Source organism: Rana temporaria, chromosome 4 (assembly GCF_905171775.1).
Source record: "Rana temporaria chromosome 4, aRanTem1.1, whole genome shotgun sequence".
NCBI classification, from domain to species: Eukaryota; Metazoa; Chordata; class Amphibia; order Anura; family Ranidae; genus Rana; species Rana temporaria.
In genome coordinates this window covers 1,196,456-1,215,907 of record NC_053492.1, presented here as the reverse complement: position 1 = coordinate 1,215,907, position 19,452 = coordinate 1,196,456, and the positions used below count along the sequence as shown (strand labels likewise).

At 43.7% G+C, this 19,452-nt stretch overlaps 1 protein-coding gene across 1 annotated transcript; it reads right to left on the bottom strand.

Annotated features, from left to right (window-relative positions):
• Positions 1-3,977: 3,977 nt before the first annotated feature.
• On the bottom strand, positions 3,978-9,688 carry LOC120935212 (zinc finger protein 84-like). Its single transcript, XM_040347379.1, has 2 exons — positions 9,647-9,688; positions 3,978-5,429 (listed from the first exon to the last, which is right to left on the bottom strand). The coding sequence occupies exons 1-2, from the start codon at positions 9,686-9,688 to the stop codon at positions 4,110-4,112; spliced, it is 1,362 nt and encodes a 453-aa protein (XP_040203313.1). The 3' UTR covers positions 3,978-4,109.
• Positions 9,689-19,452: the final 9,764 nt, after the last annotated feature.

The following is a 19,452-nucleotide window of genomic DNA, read 5'->3' as shown; positions in this document are numbered from 1 at the left end:
CTTAGCACTGCTTTTATTGTCCTGGCTACTCCGCTAATTTCTTCCCCCAGTCCCAAAATACACGTTCTGGGGTCCATCTCCAACTTTGTTTTATATGTCTTGTTGATAACATTGAGGATCCCTTGCCAATACCTAAACAATTTTGGGCACCTCCATAACATGTGCATCAGGTCCCCCGTGTCCTGGCATCTAGGGCAACTCACGTCTACTCTCCACCCGAAATTAAATAATCTTTTTGGTGTATAATATGTCCTGTGTATCATCTTCAGAAATGAAAACTTCTGTGCAGGCGAGACTGTCACCATGTGTCCTCTCTCCAATATCTTCCTCCATTGTCTATCTGTTATGGTCCCCAGATCTTCCTCCCATTTCTCTCTACTTTTGAGCTGTTCTGGGCCCTCAATACTTCCGTTGCATAAACATGGATAGATTTCCGAGATATACCCCCTCCTCTCACCACTACCACCCAGTTTTTGCGTGATGAGGGTCCTATCCCACATTGGTCCTACTCTATCAAACTGGACGTTTAAAGCATGTCTAATTTGGAGACATCTATAAAATGTATGATTAGGTACGTCATATTCCTGTCTTAAAGCGGCAAACGTTTTTAAAGGTTCTTCCTTCGCATCACTGAGCCAATCTGACTATCCCCTTTACTGCCCATTCCCTAATTTCCCCGACTGACTCCAGCTCCTGAAGGTTCCTGTTATTCCACAGGGGCGCATATTCTGTTACACCGCCGTGTCTTCCCAATGACCTTACTGCTTTCCATACTTTAATGGCCATCTTAACCGTGGGGGTTTTATTAACAAATTAATTGGCTTCCAACACCTCTACCACTGTTTATGGGGTGCCCCCAAAATCATTAGGCCTCCATTTATGTCTCCTCCTGTCTCTGTTCTTACTCCTATATGCTGCAATTGTGCTGCCAGGAAATAACAACGTGGATGTGGTATTGCCATTCCCCAATCTCTTATTGGTAGTTGCAGGGTTTGTAACCTGATTCTAGCTTGTCCTCCTTTCCATATTAGTTGTCTAAACAAGGTGTCTATTTTCCTGAACCATTTTTTGTGTATCCATAAGGGTGCGTTATGCAATACATATAATAATTGTGGCATCCACAGCATTTTGATCAAATTACATCTCCCCGCGACCGACAGCGGGAGATGCCGCCAGATTTGAATTTTATAATTTAGACAGTAGGGGGACTATATTATTCCCTATATATTGGTTAAGGTCACTTGTTATATGTATTCCTAAGTATTTCATACTCCCCACTATCTCCCACTGTGGAATTTCTACCAATGTCTGGGTCCTCATTGGGTCTACCGGCAGTAATGCTGATTTCTCCCAATTTATAACCAATCCAGAGAGTCTTCCAAATTCTCTGAAAATAGTCATTGCCTGTTTAATGGAGTGATCCGTGTCACCGAGGAAGAGGAGCACATCGTCCGCATAGAGAGCAATTCTCTCCTCCCCAGTCGTTCTCACAAATCCCTCCATTTTTGTGTCCGTTCTTATTGCAGTGGCCAGCGGTTCCATTGCTAAAGCAAAAAGCAGGGGTGACAATGGACACCCCTGCCTCGTGCCCCTCTCTAACTGAACCTTGGCTGAATAGTCATTGTTGACTCTAATTCTCGCACTAGGGCCGTTGTACAATATTTTGACCCATCTAATAAATTTTGGGCCAAACCCAAAAACTTCCAAAACATGCCAGATATACCCCCATTCCAAGCTGTCAAAAGCTTTGACCACATCTAGGGACATTATTGCTCTTGTGCCCCCGCTCTCTATTGGCATTTGCAAGTTATGAAATACCCTCCTAATGTTCATGCTGGTTGATCTACTCTGTATAAATCCGGTTTGGTCCTGATGTATAAGTCACGCAACAATTTTATTTAATCTACCCGCCATTATTTTAGCATCTGCACAGAGAAGGGAAATATGACGATATGATGTGGTCTCTAATGGATTCTTCCCTTTCTTGTGCAATACTATTATTGTGGCTTCAGTCATCGAAGTGGGCAACTTCCCCCCTTCCATCGCCCAGTTCAATACTTCTACCTCTTCAACGGTTATTGGGGCCTCGATTTGCTTTTTCTCTATCCCCGTAAGAGTCAGTAATTCTAAGTTCTCGCAAAAAAACTTCCAATTCCTCCGCTCCCGCTATCCCTTGTGACCTATATAACTTGTCATAATACTCTCTAAATGTGTCTGTAATCACTGACACCTGTGTGGAAATTTCTCCATTAAGTGTGTTAATCGCGGGTACCGCGGAGGGGGAGGAATTGGTTCTTACTAAGTGGGCCATCATTCTCCCGATGCTTTCCCCCTCCCCAAAGGCAACTTGCTTTTGAAATAATCTCTTATTCTCTGATTTTCTTATCATTTCAACCCTGTACTCCTGTTGCTTGTTTAACCATATTCTTTGTTTCTCCAGTGTTGGGTTCTCAATATATTCCTTCTCTGTATTCTCCAGTTCCATCCTAATCCTATTTTCCCATTCCCTTGATACATTTTCATTTTTCGTCACTTGTTGAATACATAGGCCTCTAAGGAATGCTTTTAATGCATCCCACATCAGTCCCTGCGTCACAGTACCTTCATTGAACTCTATAAACTCTTTTAATTTTAATAATGTCACCTCAGGATCCCCCATTAATTCAAACCATAAAGGACTGATTTTCTATTCCCTACCACGCCTACTCCCCTCTAAGTTTACCGTTATTGTCACCAATGAGTGGTCTGATACCCCTCTGGCCTGATATACTATTTCCCTTACTATTTGAGATGCTTCCACATTACCCAGGACTAGTTCTATCCTGGATAGTGTGGAATGAGAACTGGAGCAACACAAGTATTGCAGCTCCTCTGGGTTTCTCACTCTCCATATATCAAATAACCCTACTTCCTGTAAGAACTGATGCAACCGACTCTCTGAGGCATTCTGTGCACTTTCCCCTGGAAATCTATCCCATTTTTTATTTATTACCTCATTAAAACCCCCATTGCTATGACAGGAATCCCAGTTTTATCCATCGTGAAATCCATTCGTTTATACATGACTTCCAACTTAAATGGCCAAGGGATATATATATTTGCAAGAAAGTATTCCCTGTTTTCTATTGCGCAATTAAGAAAAACGTACCGCCCCTCTTCATCAATACTGATCTGCTTACAGGTGAACATCACTCCCCTTGTAACCAAAACCGTCACACCACTTGAATAAGATGTGTGAACCGAGTGATATTGGTATTGGAATTTCCTATTCTGAGCTTGTTTCTTCATTAGTATAGTGTATCTCCTGTAAGCAGATCAGCCCCACCTCATGCACTTCTAACATATCAAATACTGCTGCTCTTTTGGCTGGGGTACCCAATCCGCGGACATTCCAAGATCCTATTTTCAATATTCTATCCTGCATTAAGTCGCAACCCCAAAAAATTCAGCAACAACACAGGGCACTCTTATGCCGCGTATACACGATCCTTTTTCGGGATGAAAAAAACGTAAATTTTAAAAAATGTCATTTAAAATGATCATGTGTGGGCTTCACGTCATTTTTCGGGTTCTGAAAAACGACAATTTTTTTCTAATATGCTGCATTTTTTAACGTCATTTTTCGGGTTGTAAAAAATGATCGTGTGTGGGCTAAAACGATGTTAAAAACCCGCGCATGCTCAGAAGCCAGTTATGAGATGGGAGCGCTCGTTCTGGTAAAACTACCGTTCATAATAGAGTAAGTACATTCATCACGCTGTAACAGACAGAAAAGCACAAATTGTCTTTTACTAACATGGAATCAGCTAAAGCAGCCCAAAGGCGAATGGAACTTCCCCTTTATAGTGCCGTCTACATGTTGTACGTCACCGCGCTTTGCTAGAGCATTTTTTTAAAACGATGGTGTGTGGGCAATGTCGCTTTAATGATGAAGTTGGAAAAACGTTGTTTTTTCTACATGCCGAAAAATGATCGTGTGTACGCGGCATTATACTTCCTATCAAAAAAAAGGGGAAAAAACATTTTACACCAAATCTTGTACACCCACTCCTAATTCTCATTTTTTCTCCTTCTCCAGTTACTATTTGGTTTACTTATGTATTTTATCCTTACTTGTGAGATCTCTGATGTCTGGAAAGATGATACTTTGTTGAAAAACTTTTCCCACACTCAGGACAGGAATACGGCTTCTCCCCCGTGTGAGATCTCTGATGTCTGGAAAGATGGGACTTTGTTGAAAAACATTTCCCACACTCAGGACAGGAATACGGCTTCTCCCCCGTGTGATATCTCTCATGTGTGTAAAGATGGGACTTATCTGAAAAACATTTCCCACACTCAGGACAGCAATACGGCTTCTGCCCTGTGTGAGATCTCTGATGTCTAGAAAGATCGGACTTATATGTAAAACATTTCTTGCACTCAGGACAGGAATACGGCTTCTCCCCCGTGTGAGATCTCTCATGTGTGGAAAGATCAGACTTATATGTAAAACATTTCTCGCACTTAAGACAAGAATACGGCTTCTCCCCCGTGTGAGATCTCTGATGTGTGGAAAGATGGGACTTATCTGAAAAACATTTTCCACACTCAGGACAGGAATACGGCTTCACCTCCCTGTGAGTTCTCTGATGTCTGGAAAGATGGGACTTTGATGAAAAACATTTCCCACACTCAGGACAGGAATACGGCTTCTCTCCCGTGTGAGATCTCTGATGTCTGGAAAGATGGGACTTTGTTGAAAAACATTTCCCACACTCAGGACAGGAAAGTGGCTTCTCCCCCGTGTGAGATCTTTGATGTGTGAAAAGATTGGACTTCTTTAAAAAACATTTCCCACACTCAGGACAGGAATACGGCTTCTCCCCTGTGTGAGATCTCTGATGTGTGTAAAGATGGGACTTCTCTGAAAAACATTTCCTGCACTCAGGACAGGAATATGGCTTCTGCCCCGTGTGAGATCTCTGATGTCTAGAAAGATCGGACTTATATGAAAAACATTTCCCACACTCAGGACAGGAATACGGCTTCTCCCCCGTGTGAGATCTCTGATGTGTGGAAAGATCGGACTTATATGAAAAACATTTCTCGCACTCAGGACAGGAATATGGCTTCTCCTCCGTGTGAGATCTCTGATGTGTGGAAAGTCTGGACTTATCTGAAAAACATTTCCCGCACTCAGGACAGGAATACGGCTTCACCCCCGTGTGAGATCTCTGATGTCTGGAAAGATGGAACTTTGTTGAAAAACATTTCCTACACTCAAGACAGGAATACGGCTTCTCCCCCGTGTGAGATCTATGATGTCTGGAAAGATGGAACTTTGTTGAAAAACATTTCCCGCACTCAGGACAGGAATACGGCTTCTCTCCTGCGTGAGATCTCTGATGTGTGGAAAAATCGGATTGAAAACTGAAACACTTCCCGCACTCAGTACAGGAAAGTCTCTTATTTGTTGGAAGGACTGCACCGTCCCTCACAGTCTGAGGATCCCCAGGATAAGAGGAATACGATGGTCCGGCACCGTCCCGCACAGTCTGAGGTTCCCCAGGATAAGAGGAATACGATGGTCCGGCACCGTCCCGCACAGTCTGAGGTTCCTCGGGATAAGAGGAATACGATGGTCCGGCACCGTCCCGCACAGTCTGAGGTTCCTCAGGATAAGAGGAATACGATGGTCCATCTACACTGTGTTGTGCCGGATGGACATTTGAGGTAGTCGGGTTTTCTCCTGGACTATACTGTGTGATGTCCTCATCTTCTACTTTACAGTCTGGAGACAAAGTGAGACAATCCTCTGAGGTTTTCCTCATCTCCCGTCCATCTACTAAAATAGAAATACAAAGATTATTACTAGACATGAGCTGATTGGTTCCCCTAAACCAGGACTCCGCCCACATCAGGCGGCTTTGTCTCTGAGGATCTTACAATTCCCCCCTCAAGGTAACTAGTAAATGGGTCCTCTGATCTCCTACCAGATCATTTCTTTATTCATGGACCTTAGTCAGAGAGTGAGGAAACAACGAGAACTGTCTTTTATAGGAGTGACAGTGATGAGGGGATTATAGGACGAGTGTCCCCTCCCTCTCTATCACTCATTGTCATCTTCCCAACACAAGTAGCTGGATTCATAAAGACTTACGACGTCGTATCAGTAGATACGCCGTCGTAAGTCAGAATGCACGCCGTCGTATATTTAAGCGTATTCTGGAAACCAGATACGCTTAAATTTGGCCAAGATACGACTGACGTAAGTCTCCTACGCCGTCGTATCTTATGTGCATATTTACGCTGGCCGCTAGGGGAGTGTACATGGATTTACGCGTCAAATGTAAATGAGCAAGATACGAGGACACAGGCGACCTCCATCCCGCCACTTCTGGGGTGGGATTATAGGGGTAGGAGGGAAGAAAGGCCGAGGGATGATTATCCAAGAGACCCGCATGGTGAAGAAAGACAGAGATATGCAAGTAATACCTCTCCTCATACCACTTGGAGGCAACACCAATCGTATGAACATACCCCACAGCAAATATTGTGTAGTGAGGTGAGGGGCGCTATATCAAAATAGTGGATGCGTGTCACAATGTGCGTTTGAGTAGTACACAGTGTAACTGTGTGCCCAAATCTATGTGAAAAACCAAACAGATTATAGTCTAAACTCTATAAGTACAATAGTGCCAAATGCCGTGGAAAATAAATAAAATATAAAAAAAAAAAAAATTTAAAAGAATGTCCAGCAAATAAATAGTTAAGTGCAAAATGGATCCAGTGTTGTATCAAGTCCAGGTGCAAAATGCAAATAATCCAATCCCAAATCGCAGGGAAAAATGCAAATGCTAAAGTGCTTGTGAATCTTCAAAATAGCCAAAGTGCGAGAAAGAAGTGATCCGCCTTCACCTATAGGTCACCAGAATAATAATGGATGGCTCCTTACCACACGGTGTTGACCAGATTACTTAAAATATGGTCAATCAGGCTTGTTTTAAATGAGGATCACCATTTAATATACAAAAGTTAAAATTACAATGCCAAATGGCCTCTTACTGTTGCTGGTGCCCGTTCCCGGCACTAAGGCTGTAGGTGGTGGGGATAGTAAGACAAGATAAGAGATGGCCGCGTCCTGGTCCACTAGCGTGCGTTCCACCGCTAGTTGTCCATCAACCAGTGAGACCGGTCTCACTGGTTGATGGACAACTAGCGGTGGAACGCACGCTAGTGGACCAGGACGCGGCCATCTCTTATCTTGTCTTACTATCCCCACCACCTACAGCCTTAGTGCCGGGAACGGGCACCAGCAACAGTAAGAGGCCATTTGGCATTGTAATTTTAACTTTTGTATATTAAATGGTTTTACACTATGGTGGTATCTCTTCTCCTTTCTTGGTACACCATTTGCTGCAATCGCTGACATTGGAATCCAATGAGACCCTGCTGATCCTCATTTAAAACAAGCCTGATTGACCATATTTTAAGTAATCTGGTCAACACTGTGTGGTAAGGAGCCATCCATTATTATTCTGGTGACCTATAGGTGAAGGCGGATCACTTTTTTCTCGCACTTTGGTAGGGCTGCGCATCTTCACTCGTCTCACGATTCGATGCGATTACGATTATCAAGTCCACGATTCGATTCGATTCGATTCGGCGATGCATCACGATGCATCACGATTACCGACGAGCTCTCACTTCCGCTTGGGCCGCCTAGGTGGCCCTTCCTCCCCGCAATCTTCTGAGACACATCACAGGTTCCAGAAGATTGCCCAGCTATGCAGGACAGCGCAGTGAGACATGTACACCTGGCTGTGAAGCTGCAAGCTGTCACAGCCGGATGCCCACAGAAGTATTGCCAGCGCCGTGGACAGAATGGAGTGTTCGGGTGGCAACATCGCTGGATTGTGGGACAGGTGAGTGTCTTTTTATTAAAAGTCAGAAGATACTTTTTTTTGTAGCTGCTGACTTTTAATATGTTTTTTTTTACTGAACTCTGCTTTTAAATAAAAATAACCTCACTCCCTTAAAGTGGAGTTCCACCCAAAAGTGGAACTTCTCCTTTAAGCACTCCTCGCCCCCTGACATGCCATATTTGGCATATCATTTTTTTGGGGGGGGGGGGGGTCCTCTTTTTAGTGGGACTTCCTGTCCTGGCTGCCTAGGTGACTCCTTCTGTCGCCCTAGGTGGCCCCTCCATGCCAGCGATCTTCTGGGACACAGGTCCCAGAAGTTTGGCTGGCCAATGGCAGATCACAGTGCGCGCCTGGCCATGAAGCCGTAAGCTATCATGGCCGGGTGCCCACAGTAGATATGATGGCATTGAGGAGAGGAGCGGGGAAAGGTATGGGGCTCTGTGCGGTCGCATCGCTGGACCGTGGGACAAGTAAGTGTCGGTTTAATAAAAGTCACCAGCTACACTTTTGGTAGCTGCTGACTTTTACTAAACTAAAAAGCGGTGGAACTCCACTATAAAAAGTGATTAGTGCACTACAGGGTACAGGAATATACAAATGTGGCTGCTGGGAGGTCTGGAGGGATTATAATTCACAGCAAGTTCCCTGTACTGTCTGTGTTGAAATTTGAATGTGAAAAAAAGGGGAGGTACAGCGCAAAAAACGAATGTAAAAATTGAAAACCTGCACATGAGGCGCAGGTTGATATGTTAGTGGTAATGAATTGATGACACTAGAAAAAACAAATATATATAATCAATGGTTATTGGATGTAACATATGAAGGATAAACCCAATAATTATGACATATAGCTGGGAAATCTTCAGATAGTGCAAGAAAAAATTCTCTCAACAATACGTGCCAAAAGATGAAATCAATCAAAGAAATCCAAATAAATATGGTGACGTATGAGTGGGTGAAAAAAATCCACAAATAATGATCAAGTGAAAAGCTGTTGAATTATGTTGCCAGTATATAATCAATGGTATAATCATATATATAATCAATAGTTATTGGATGTAACATATGAAAGATAAACCCATAATTCAACAGCTTTTCACTTGATCATTATTTGTGGATTTTTTTCACCCACTCATACGTCACCATATTTATTTGGATTTCTTTGATTGATTTTCATCTTTTGGCACGTATTGTTGAGAGAATTTTTTCTTGCACTATCTGAAGATTTCCCAGCTATATGTCATAATTATTGGGTTTATCCTTCATATGTTACATCCAATAACCATTGATTATATATATTTGTTTTTTCTAGTGTCATCAATTCATTACCACTAACATATCAACCTGCGCCTCATGTGCAGGTTTTCAATTTTTACATTCGTTTTTTGCGCTGTACCTCCCCTTTTTTTCACTTAGCTTTAAATTTGTATCTATAATTTTTGGTACCTGGCAGCACTTTTTCTGTATTCTGCGCAGTGTTTTTTTCTACTAGAAAAAGTTTTTCCTGTGTTGAAATTTCCCTGGCTTCCCAAGTTCGCACATTCCAGCACACTAGGAGTTAACACAATGGAATGTGCGAACTTAGGACACCAGAGAAATGTCAACATAGAGCACATGGAGGAGGAGAAAGGGGATTCTTAATTACAGCAGTATTCTATTTGCAATACATGCCGTTCTAAACCATTTAATGGCCACTTCTGCATGTGCTGTTTTAAATATATACAGTCAGCTTCTCATACCTTCGTTTCTGTGTGTGTGCTGCTCTCTGTATTTCCGCACATGTGACTCTGTCCTGTCCGGCCCGCCTCTCACCACTCGTTCTCCTCTTTCCCGACTTCAGTGGGAGTTCTCAGCCCCGCCCACCGACTGTACTATAGCTATCAGAGAGAAGAGAGGCGGGCGGGGCTGAGACGTAGGAGGTGAGAGGCGGGCCGGAGCTAACATGAGAGGATTCCGGAATATACAGACAGCAATATAAGTATGAAACACTGTGTATTTTAAAAAGTACATGCAGCAGTGGCCATATAGTGTATTATAGCGGCATTTAATGCAAAATGGGTATTTTATTAGACGCGCTCGGAGCGATCTCCCGGGAGGGGCGGGGCAAGTCGGGATGACGTCACCCGACATCGATTATTGGGGCCACATGCATCGATGCCGAATCGGGGGCCCCCGAATCGCGATGCATCGATGCATCGTTTATATTCAACACCCCTACACTTTGGCTATTTTGAAGATTCACAAGCACTTTAGCATTTGCACTTTTCCCTGCGATTTGGGATTGGATTATTTGCATTTTGCACCTAGACTTGATACAACACTGGATCCATTTTGCACTTAACTATTTATTTGCTGGACATTCTTTTAAATTATTATTTTTTTTTTTATATATATTTTATTTATTTTCCACGGCATTTGGCACTATTGTACTTATAGAGTTTAGACTATAATCTGTTTGGTTTTTCACATAGATTTGGGCACACAGTTACACTGTGTACTACTCAAACGCACATTGTGACACGCATCCACTATTTTGATATAGCGCCCCTCACCTCACTACACAATATATGCAAGTCAGTCACCTGATTTTATTTGGGAGCAGCTTCACTCAGTTAGTCACTTGATTTATCAAGTATATAATTTAGTGTAATTCATTTGGCGCGAGATTTATTTTTCCTGTATACCCCACAGCAAGGTTGGAAAAAACCTAAAAGGAAAAACAAAAATAAAAAACCACATAATAATTGGAATAAAGCAAACCCGGGACCAAGGGACAATAGAGAACCACCAAATGTACCCTATTACCAAACAAGAAGTCCTGATTATCCTAGAGGATATCACGAAAATAGAGAACATAGAAGAGATCAACACCATGGAGAACCGCCGTACAGGAGAACCCCAACTTTAGAGGCCTATTATAGGCATGATCCACCATCTCAGATGAGACCAAGCGAGAGAAGTCCGGTGTACACTCAAAACTATTATGCCCCCTTGAGGGACATACGTGATACTCACAGAGACGTAAGGAGAGACCAAGATCTCCGTCAAGAACACGGATATAATTACCCTTCGTCTTTTTTAGATCGAGGGACAGTATACCATCCCCCAAGGAAACCGGAAGAACCGAAGCAAAAAAGCCCTATAAGAAAAGAGGCTGCCGAGCAGGGAAGAGAAAACAGAAGAAGAGATTAATGGGCGAAGGGATCTTTAACCTCACTGACACACCACTTACCACTGAAGAAATCCTAGTACTGGACAAGGGTCTGAAATATGCACCAGTGAGGAATTTGGATCAATTCCAAACCTACATTGGCATACAGAAATATGTTCGGAAACTAAATATAAAGAAATATATGTTAGAGAAACCCTTTGTGACCCAGCCGAGCGATAATCAGCAGGTGGTGCATAGCCATTTGAGGAATAGATCGACCTTTAACCCTAAATTGAAAGATGGGAAACATATTGAGGTTTTTAAACAAATGGTAACTGAGGAAATTAAGAATTTAAACATTAAAAAAGTGGAAGAACCTATTTCTATGAAAACTGGCATTAGCAGACTTACGAAAAGGAAAGATCTCGTGATTAGACCCTCAGACAAGGGAGGAGGAATTGTCATTCTAACCACTGAACAATATCACATAGGGATGATGAAATTACTAGAAGATCCTGACACATACAGTGTGCTATCCAAAAATCCCATTTTTAAATGGAAAAAAGAGCTAGAACAAGTAGTTCAATTAGGCATTAGGAAGAATATTCTAGATAAAAGGGAGGCCAAATATCTTGTCCCAGAGGCCTGTAGAACCCCCATTATCTACGCGCTGCCTAAAATTCATAAGGACATAGTAACTCCTCCATTTCGCCCTATAGTGAACGGGATTGAGTCCTTAACAGCCAGACTTGGCCAATATGTCGATCGATACTTACAGTCGGCTGTGCAGAAAACGCGTGCGTATCTTAAAGACACAAAAGAAATGCTGAGACTCCTAGATGGTAGAGGTAATGATGGACCACTCCTGATGGCGACGGCGGACGTATATTCCCTATATACTATCATCCCCCACCATCTAGCTTGTGATGCCACAAAATGGGGCCTTCGCCAATACACTAAGCTCCCATGCCTCCAAAGGAAATATTTGATCAAATGCCTGGACTTTTGCCTCAAGCATAGTCACTTCTGGTACAGGAATCAATATTACCTACAAAGAACCGGGGTCGCAATGGGGGCAAAGTTTGCACCCAGCGTAGCAGGACTATATATGTCCAAGTGGGGGGAAGAGTCCGTTTTTTCTGATGCTCCACCAGATCTTCTAATGTATAAAAGATACATAGACGACATTTTCGTTTTATGGAAGGGTGACCGCCAGTCACTCATATTGTTTTTTGAAAAATTAAATGACAACTACGAAAATATCTTACTGACCTGGCAAATTGAAGAGAACACGATACCGTTTCTAGATTTAGAAATCAGCCGGACCAACAATGTGTTCACCACGAGAACTTTCTTCAAAAACGTAGACCGCAATAGTTATCTCCCCATTACCAGCTGCCATCACAAGAACTGGCTGTTTAACATACCAAAAGGCCAGATGGCACGCCTACGACGAAACTGCACGACCACTGAGGAATTCCAGACCCAGGCCAACAAAATAGGCGAAAGGTTCATAGAGAAGGGTTATGAAGTAACCTTTATCCAAGATAAAATAAGAGAAGTATCTGAGCTACCGAGAAGTCAGCTTTTGGAGACCCCTAAGCCTATCAATAAGAAAGATCAGGTCCCCATTATTCTATGATTCAATGTACAGCATAGAAAAGTAGAGAAGATCATTGCACGCCATTGGCATATCCTAAAGTCAGACCCGGGCCTTAAGGAGATCCTACCTAATAGACCGAGGTTTATATACACCAGAGCACCCACTCTACGTGACCAATTGTTTAAGAACGTGATCGATCCCCCTAAAAAAGCATTTTCCTTTTTTACGGGCAAAGGGTTCTATCCTTGCAAAAGATGCTACTCATGCATCCATACCAACAAACCCAATCAGAAAGTGACTAAGTTCCAGTCCAACAGTAATGGGACCCAATATGAGGTCAGAGAATTTATCGGGTGCAATACGGAAGGTGCGGTCTACTGTTTGGAATGCAGCTGCGGCCTTCAGTACATTGGGCGCACTAAAAGGCTCTTGAGGATCCGCATTAAGGAGCATGTCAAAAACATAGAATGCGGTTTTCCCAAACACAGTGTATCTCGTCACTTTGCCGAAGTACACCAAAATGACCCCACACACTTGAGATTTTGGGGGATAGTACCATACTCTAGACCTTGGCGTGGTGGCCACAAAGTGAGATCACTTAGTCAAATCGAGTCCAAATACATCTTCTCGATGGACACTTTTACACCCAAGGGTTTAAACATCGAATTCGATCTGAATTGTTTCCTTAGTGACTTCTGATTTAAGCTGTCTCCTGTTTCTTGTGATGCATGTATGACCTAGATGCTGTGTGGCCGTGCGTTGGATGCTTTAGTGCGCCATGCCCGATCATGTTCTAGTTCGTGCTAGACCCTCTCATTTTTTCAATATCAGTCACTAGTTCTCTGTTGTTCTCTATGCAACTCTGCTTCCTCGTCTCACCCTCCCACCCCCCCTGTATCCCTCCCCTACCCCTTATGCTTGGTTACTGCAACCTAGCTCCCATGTGCCATTCTATATGCAATCATCCCCTGTGACACATGGCCGACTCAGTCATACCTCTAGACTGTTGGGACCCATTGCACTTTTTGTGTGTGGCTATCTGACATTGCCCATTGGGCTCTGTCACCTAGGCCTTGCTCCCCCCCTCCCCACTTATGCCCACTTATTATTATTATTTTTTTGCTTGTAAGTTCACCTTACAGATTTAGTTAACCATTGGACTTACACTATGAGTACTGCTTGGTATTCTACACCTTAAGTGTGTATACCCCATTACTGGCTTACCCTGCTATCATCCATTTGTGGAAACAAATGAGATGAGAGATGTCTGCCTCTTCACGCTTTATAGATAGACACTTGTGCCCTGTGGATATTCCTATATGGACCCATTTGTCTACGGTATACCTTCTCACTTCCAGGATCTAATATTCAATATAGATATATCTATATGTTCCCCAGATGCTCTTTTCAGTTTTCTCTTAGTTATTTACTGGTACCATGCACTGGAGAGAGCTCGCTCTGCCACGAGTGCCTCTCACGTCCCAGTTTGTGCTTTCAGTTCCTATCCAATATCATTCTCTGCCACCAGGGGGATTCTCTCTTCCTCCGCTTCCCCCTCCCCCCCCCTCTCTTTCCATGCTCCCAGTTTTTTCCCCGTTCTGTATATTCCACTGGTAATAGGTTTTATGTGCCTTTGGCACACCATCCGCCTGTCTGCACTGTAGGGACTGACAATATTGCGGATGCATCTGTCGGGCCCCCTGTGTGTGGACAGCGCTGAACATAACCAACAACATGGCGCAGGTGGGTTACAATAAGCTCTGTCCCCATTGCGATACACGGGCTTCTACAAAATGGCCGCCGGGCGCCCAATTTCACAGACTATAAATATCTGTTAGTGTGTCCCCTACATCATCCCCTGATGAAGTCACGTGCTGTGACGATACGCGTCGGGATTGGAGGGCTTGACACACTCTAGCATCCGACGAATGGACATACGAGTTCGCCACTCGTCAGATTGATGCAACATTTTCGATTTTAAATGTGAGTTTTTAAAAAAAAAATTCACGTCTGACTGGGCTACGCTATGGTTGTCTATTCACTTCCCCCTATGCATGACTGCAACATCTGAGCATCGAGCCTGGGCCATAGACAGAGGGGAAGAGGTGGAGGCATAGATTCATTGCGAGTCCGCACTCGTGGAGGAAGGTCTTTTCTTTCATATTGTTTATGTGAGTGCATTACCATCTGGGCATTCCTGGGGTTTTGTTGTTGTTCACGCTATCACACGATCAGGCTTGTCCCTCTCTTTTACCCCACATACGCCATCGAGATCCTCATACACATCAAGAGTCGATCCGCGAACCATTGGGGACACGGGACTCCTAATCCTGGAGAATTAGTAAGGGAGAGGAAGGAGGGACTGACGAGCTCGGCGTTCGTGGATAAGAGCCCCAGTTTTACACCCACATGTGAGTGCATCTCCACTGGTTTAGATCATAGACATTACCACCCCCCTCTGTGACGTTATCACACCATTTGGCTTTTACCCCTTCTACTTTTTCATGTAATACACTTTATGGAGACCCGAATGTGATATCCAACTCCGGACCACACCCATCAGGATCAGGCTGATTAAGTCCAGCTTGCCAGATCCGAGGTGAGCTGCTGGGATCACTAGAGGTGCATATATGAGATCTTGGTTACGGCTCACCTTCTGTCTTTCACCCTTTTCGGATACAAGGCCTCCTTCTTCTGAATTACTTTGATCCTTATATGTATTTTTATTTTTTAATTTTTATTCTTATTTTGATTGCCGTGTTTTTCAACATTTTTTATCTTACAACCCTCTACTGATTGGATCAAGTATTGATGAACTGCACTTTTACACGGTTGGACTGTGTCGTACCTGGACCTCTTTAGCACTGTGTCCTTGATTAAGGACTATTCAACATTATTGTTCACTGGTATATTAGTGTCACCCCTTTTGGACTTTTCCCACCCCCTTTTTGTACTTGTATATGTATGTGGTTATATGCACACACACATTAATTTATATAACACTTCACAGCGCAAATATTTCACTTGTTACAAGATACGCAGATTCACGTACGTACGACCGTCGCAGTAAGATACGCCGTTTACATAAGACATACGCCGATGTAAAGATAAACCACCAAAAAGATGGCACAACCCATGCAAGGTATGGACGACGAAACAGCCGTTGTATTTTACGTCGTTTGCGTAAGCGTACGTGAATGGGGCTGGGCGTAGGTAACGTTCATGTCGAAAGCATTGAGCCGACGTTGTTACGTAGGGAGTATTTGCGACGTGATTCTGAGCATGCGCGCGCATGCGCCGTACGAACGGCCCTCATTTACATGGGGTCACGGTTAATTTAAATGTAGCCGGCCCACTACATGCCTACTTTGAATTAGGCGGGGTTACGCCGGCCCATTTGCGCTACGCCAACGTAACTTACGGAGCAAGTGCTTTGTGAATACTGGCCTTGCCTCACTATTTTACGTCAGCGTAGTGCAAGTAGGATGTGCTACGCCAAACTAAAGATGCGCCCCCCTAAGTGAATCTGGCTATATAAGTCCTGCACTTCCTTATTTAGTGCATGATTTAGTCATGAATAACAGCGGGGCTGAGCCCCACCAGAGGTCAGAGAGTGAGGATGGGGAAGAACAACCAAGATGAAGACTGGACTGGTCCTGAAGACCTCCATCATTGGGTTATTGACTCCTCCCTCAATATCACTTTCTGTTTAAAGTTCCAAAGCTTGAGGATGTTATCACATTATTATCACCATGTAAAAGTCTGTGCTCCAATCACATCATCAGATATCAAATCAAACCAATATGAAATAAGTAAATAGGAAACTGCTCATATAATCCCCAAATATGAGGTATAACAGAACTGCTCTGATATTGGTTAATGAACAAAAACAGAACAAAAAATGTGAGAGAGGGACTCACCTGAAGTTCTGCTTTCCTTGGAGCTCCGCCTGTGTCCTAAAGTCCCAGCCCCCTGACTCTATCGGCAAGCTGTATTGGTTGAGAGAAGCAGGCTCCCATCAATCCTTTCCCTTTCCTATGCAGTTCCACACATTGCACTCATTCACATTATCTCTTTGGTGCCCTCTGCTGGCCTTTTCTAAATCGGCCAACGCAATTCCATCCCCAGCCTATAATAATAGTACATTAACCACATGCCGACCAGTCGCCGTCAGCAGCTCAGCTCGCTCCAAGGAATCGCCATACTGGTATGTCGGCTCCTTTAAGAACCATACCAGGCGCTGGCGCGTGCCCGCTGCACTGCGGGGGACCCGCCGTCCATCCGTAATCGCGAGCACAAGAGCAAGAACAGGATCTGTGTGTGTAAACAGATCCCCGTTCGGAGAGGAGGGACAGATCTGCTGTTCCTGGCAATCAGGGGCACTCTAAATTGGGTTAACACACGCACTTTGACCACGCGGTCTCTAAAAGAGAGGCAAAGGACTAATGGGGCTGGTTGAGCGGGCTAATCCTCTCACTTACTTATAGGGAGTCCCTCTGCCCCGTTGGGCTTCAAAGCGGAGCAGGTAGGGCGGGCTGTGTGGGAGGACCCCCTCACACACCCGCCATTGCCACCCGGGGCATGGAGAAAGATGGCAGATTGCCTCTGGGGGAGGCCTGCCTACTCCCAACTCCTGCAGTCCGGCTCCTCTCTCGAGTACACGCACAAAATACACTTTAAAAAAAAAAAAAAAAAAAAGAAGATCTGATTGGATTGTTACTCCAGGAGTATATCATGGGTTTGGCAATTCTAGAGAAAGGTGTAAATAAGAAGGCCAGTATGGTGGCCCGAGTTTGTGGGAGGAGCCCAGAGGGTATTTATTAAGCAGCCCACTCACACATGCTCTTTGTCGGTTCAGTGTGCGGTACATGTCACTGGGCCGACTCTTCCCAGCTCACCTCATGTCCGTGAGTCTGAACATTCAATCGCATTCGACATTGCAAGAGCATTGCGGCTTCTCCGTTCATGGTCTTTCGACGGCGGTTCCCGCTTACTGTCGCAGGTTGGATTCAAACCTTTTCGTATCCTGTGCAATCTTGCAATTCGTTATGCTTCCTATCCTGCATTTCTTTTGTAAAAAACCTGCCTCCGAGTTATTTTTGCTCATGTTCCATCATTCGGCTCCGGCGTAGTACATTTGTAACTTCCTCCTGCCAAACATACGATTAATTTGTAAATCCAAGCCTCCGGGCCACCGTCAGTCGTTGTCTGATATCACTCGCCACAGGCTTCACTGGTCATAAAATTCACTCTCCATGGTTGCTGTCTCATCCATTTGGAGATTAGCATGTATTGTTTGTATGGGTTCTTTGGCAGATTGAGGTGGTAATTGGACTCACCTGGTGCCTTGTCTGCACTTGATTAGCCTGGGGGGATGGGTGGTTGGTAGGTGTTCAGTTTCACAGCAAGGGGTAGCATACAATCTACAACCAATTCATATCAGATTCGTTCAATACTCCTTACTACCAATTCGTATCGGATTAGTTTCATGCATTTTACAACCGTTTTGTATCAGTCATTTCTCTTTATAACTGTTTTGTATCAGATACATTGCATACTTTCTACCGTTGCCATTCGTTGTTTCCCCCATGCCGTGTGTTTTAGTTCCCGCAGCGGAACTTACGAATTGTTTGTACACGGTTCTTCTCTCATTTATTTACCAAAGTTATTGCCTGTGCGTCATGCATAGCGCCACACCACAGTTTTCGGATGTGTTGCACACCCACTCCAGTCCAAAGCAAACCCAGTCGCACGTTCACTGTCCCAGGTAGGATTCGTTAGCTTGTTTGTCATGTCAAATTCGTGGCCACTCGTGGTGTCACCTGTACCATATGTTCGGTTCCCACAGTGGAGCTTACAAATTATTCGTACGCACTTCTCGCGTTCTATTTTCTACACCAAACCTCGTTGTTTTGCCTCATGCACTGCATCACACTACACCTTCCCGATATGTTTCACTCCAGACACAGTCCGCCGCAAACTCACTCACATGGCCCACTGTCGCAAGTAAGATTTGTTATTACATTCTTTATGTCCTATCAATTGTCTACCATTCATTGTCTCCCATATCGTTCGTTAGTTGCCCCTACGGAACCTACGAATCAAACGGACGTTGTCCTTCTACCTTATACTGCTCGCTTAAAGGTACAAACAAACCAGGCGTTTCTATCCTTTCTCGGTAACCCAATTCTTATTGATTGAGACCTTGCAACCATGCAAATCATCTCAGCAGCCTGCCACCCTTGTTAAGACCCTTGCACCACATGACCTTTACAAAACGCAAATTTTATATATATATATATATATATATATATATATATATATATATAAAAAACGCAAAAAAAACCCAAAAAAACTCAAAGAAAAAAAAATGTTGCCACCGCGCAATCTCGGCTCAGCAACCTGACAACTGTTGAGACTGTTGCTAACCACACAAAATCATCTCAGCAGCCTGACACCCTTGTTGAGACCCTTGCAAACGCAATAGCGTCTCAGCAGCCCCACACTAATCGAGACCCTTGCAACCACGCAAAATCGTCTCAGCAGCCTGACACCCTTGTTAAGACCCTTGCAACACATGACCCTTACAAAACGCAATATATATATATATATATATATATATATATATATATATATATATATATATATATATTATATAAAATGCAAAAAAAATGCAAAGAGATTTTTTTTTTAATAAAAACACAAAAAAAATGACAAATTTGCCACCACGCAATCTCGGCCCAGCAACCTGACACCTGTTGAGACCATTGCAACTACGCAAAATCATCTCA

Bases quoted from the DNA above. Each gene is read 5' to 3' on its own strand.
- LOC120935212 (XM_040347379.1), bottom strand. From the start codon at position 9,688: ATGTGCGGAAATACAGAGAGCAGCACACACACAGAAACGAAG. The intron at 5,430-9,646 runs GTATGAGAAGCT...TCCTGTACTGAG, and splicing joins GCACACACACAGAAACGAAG to TGCGGGAAGTGTTTCAGTTT.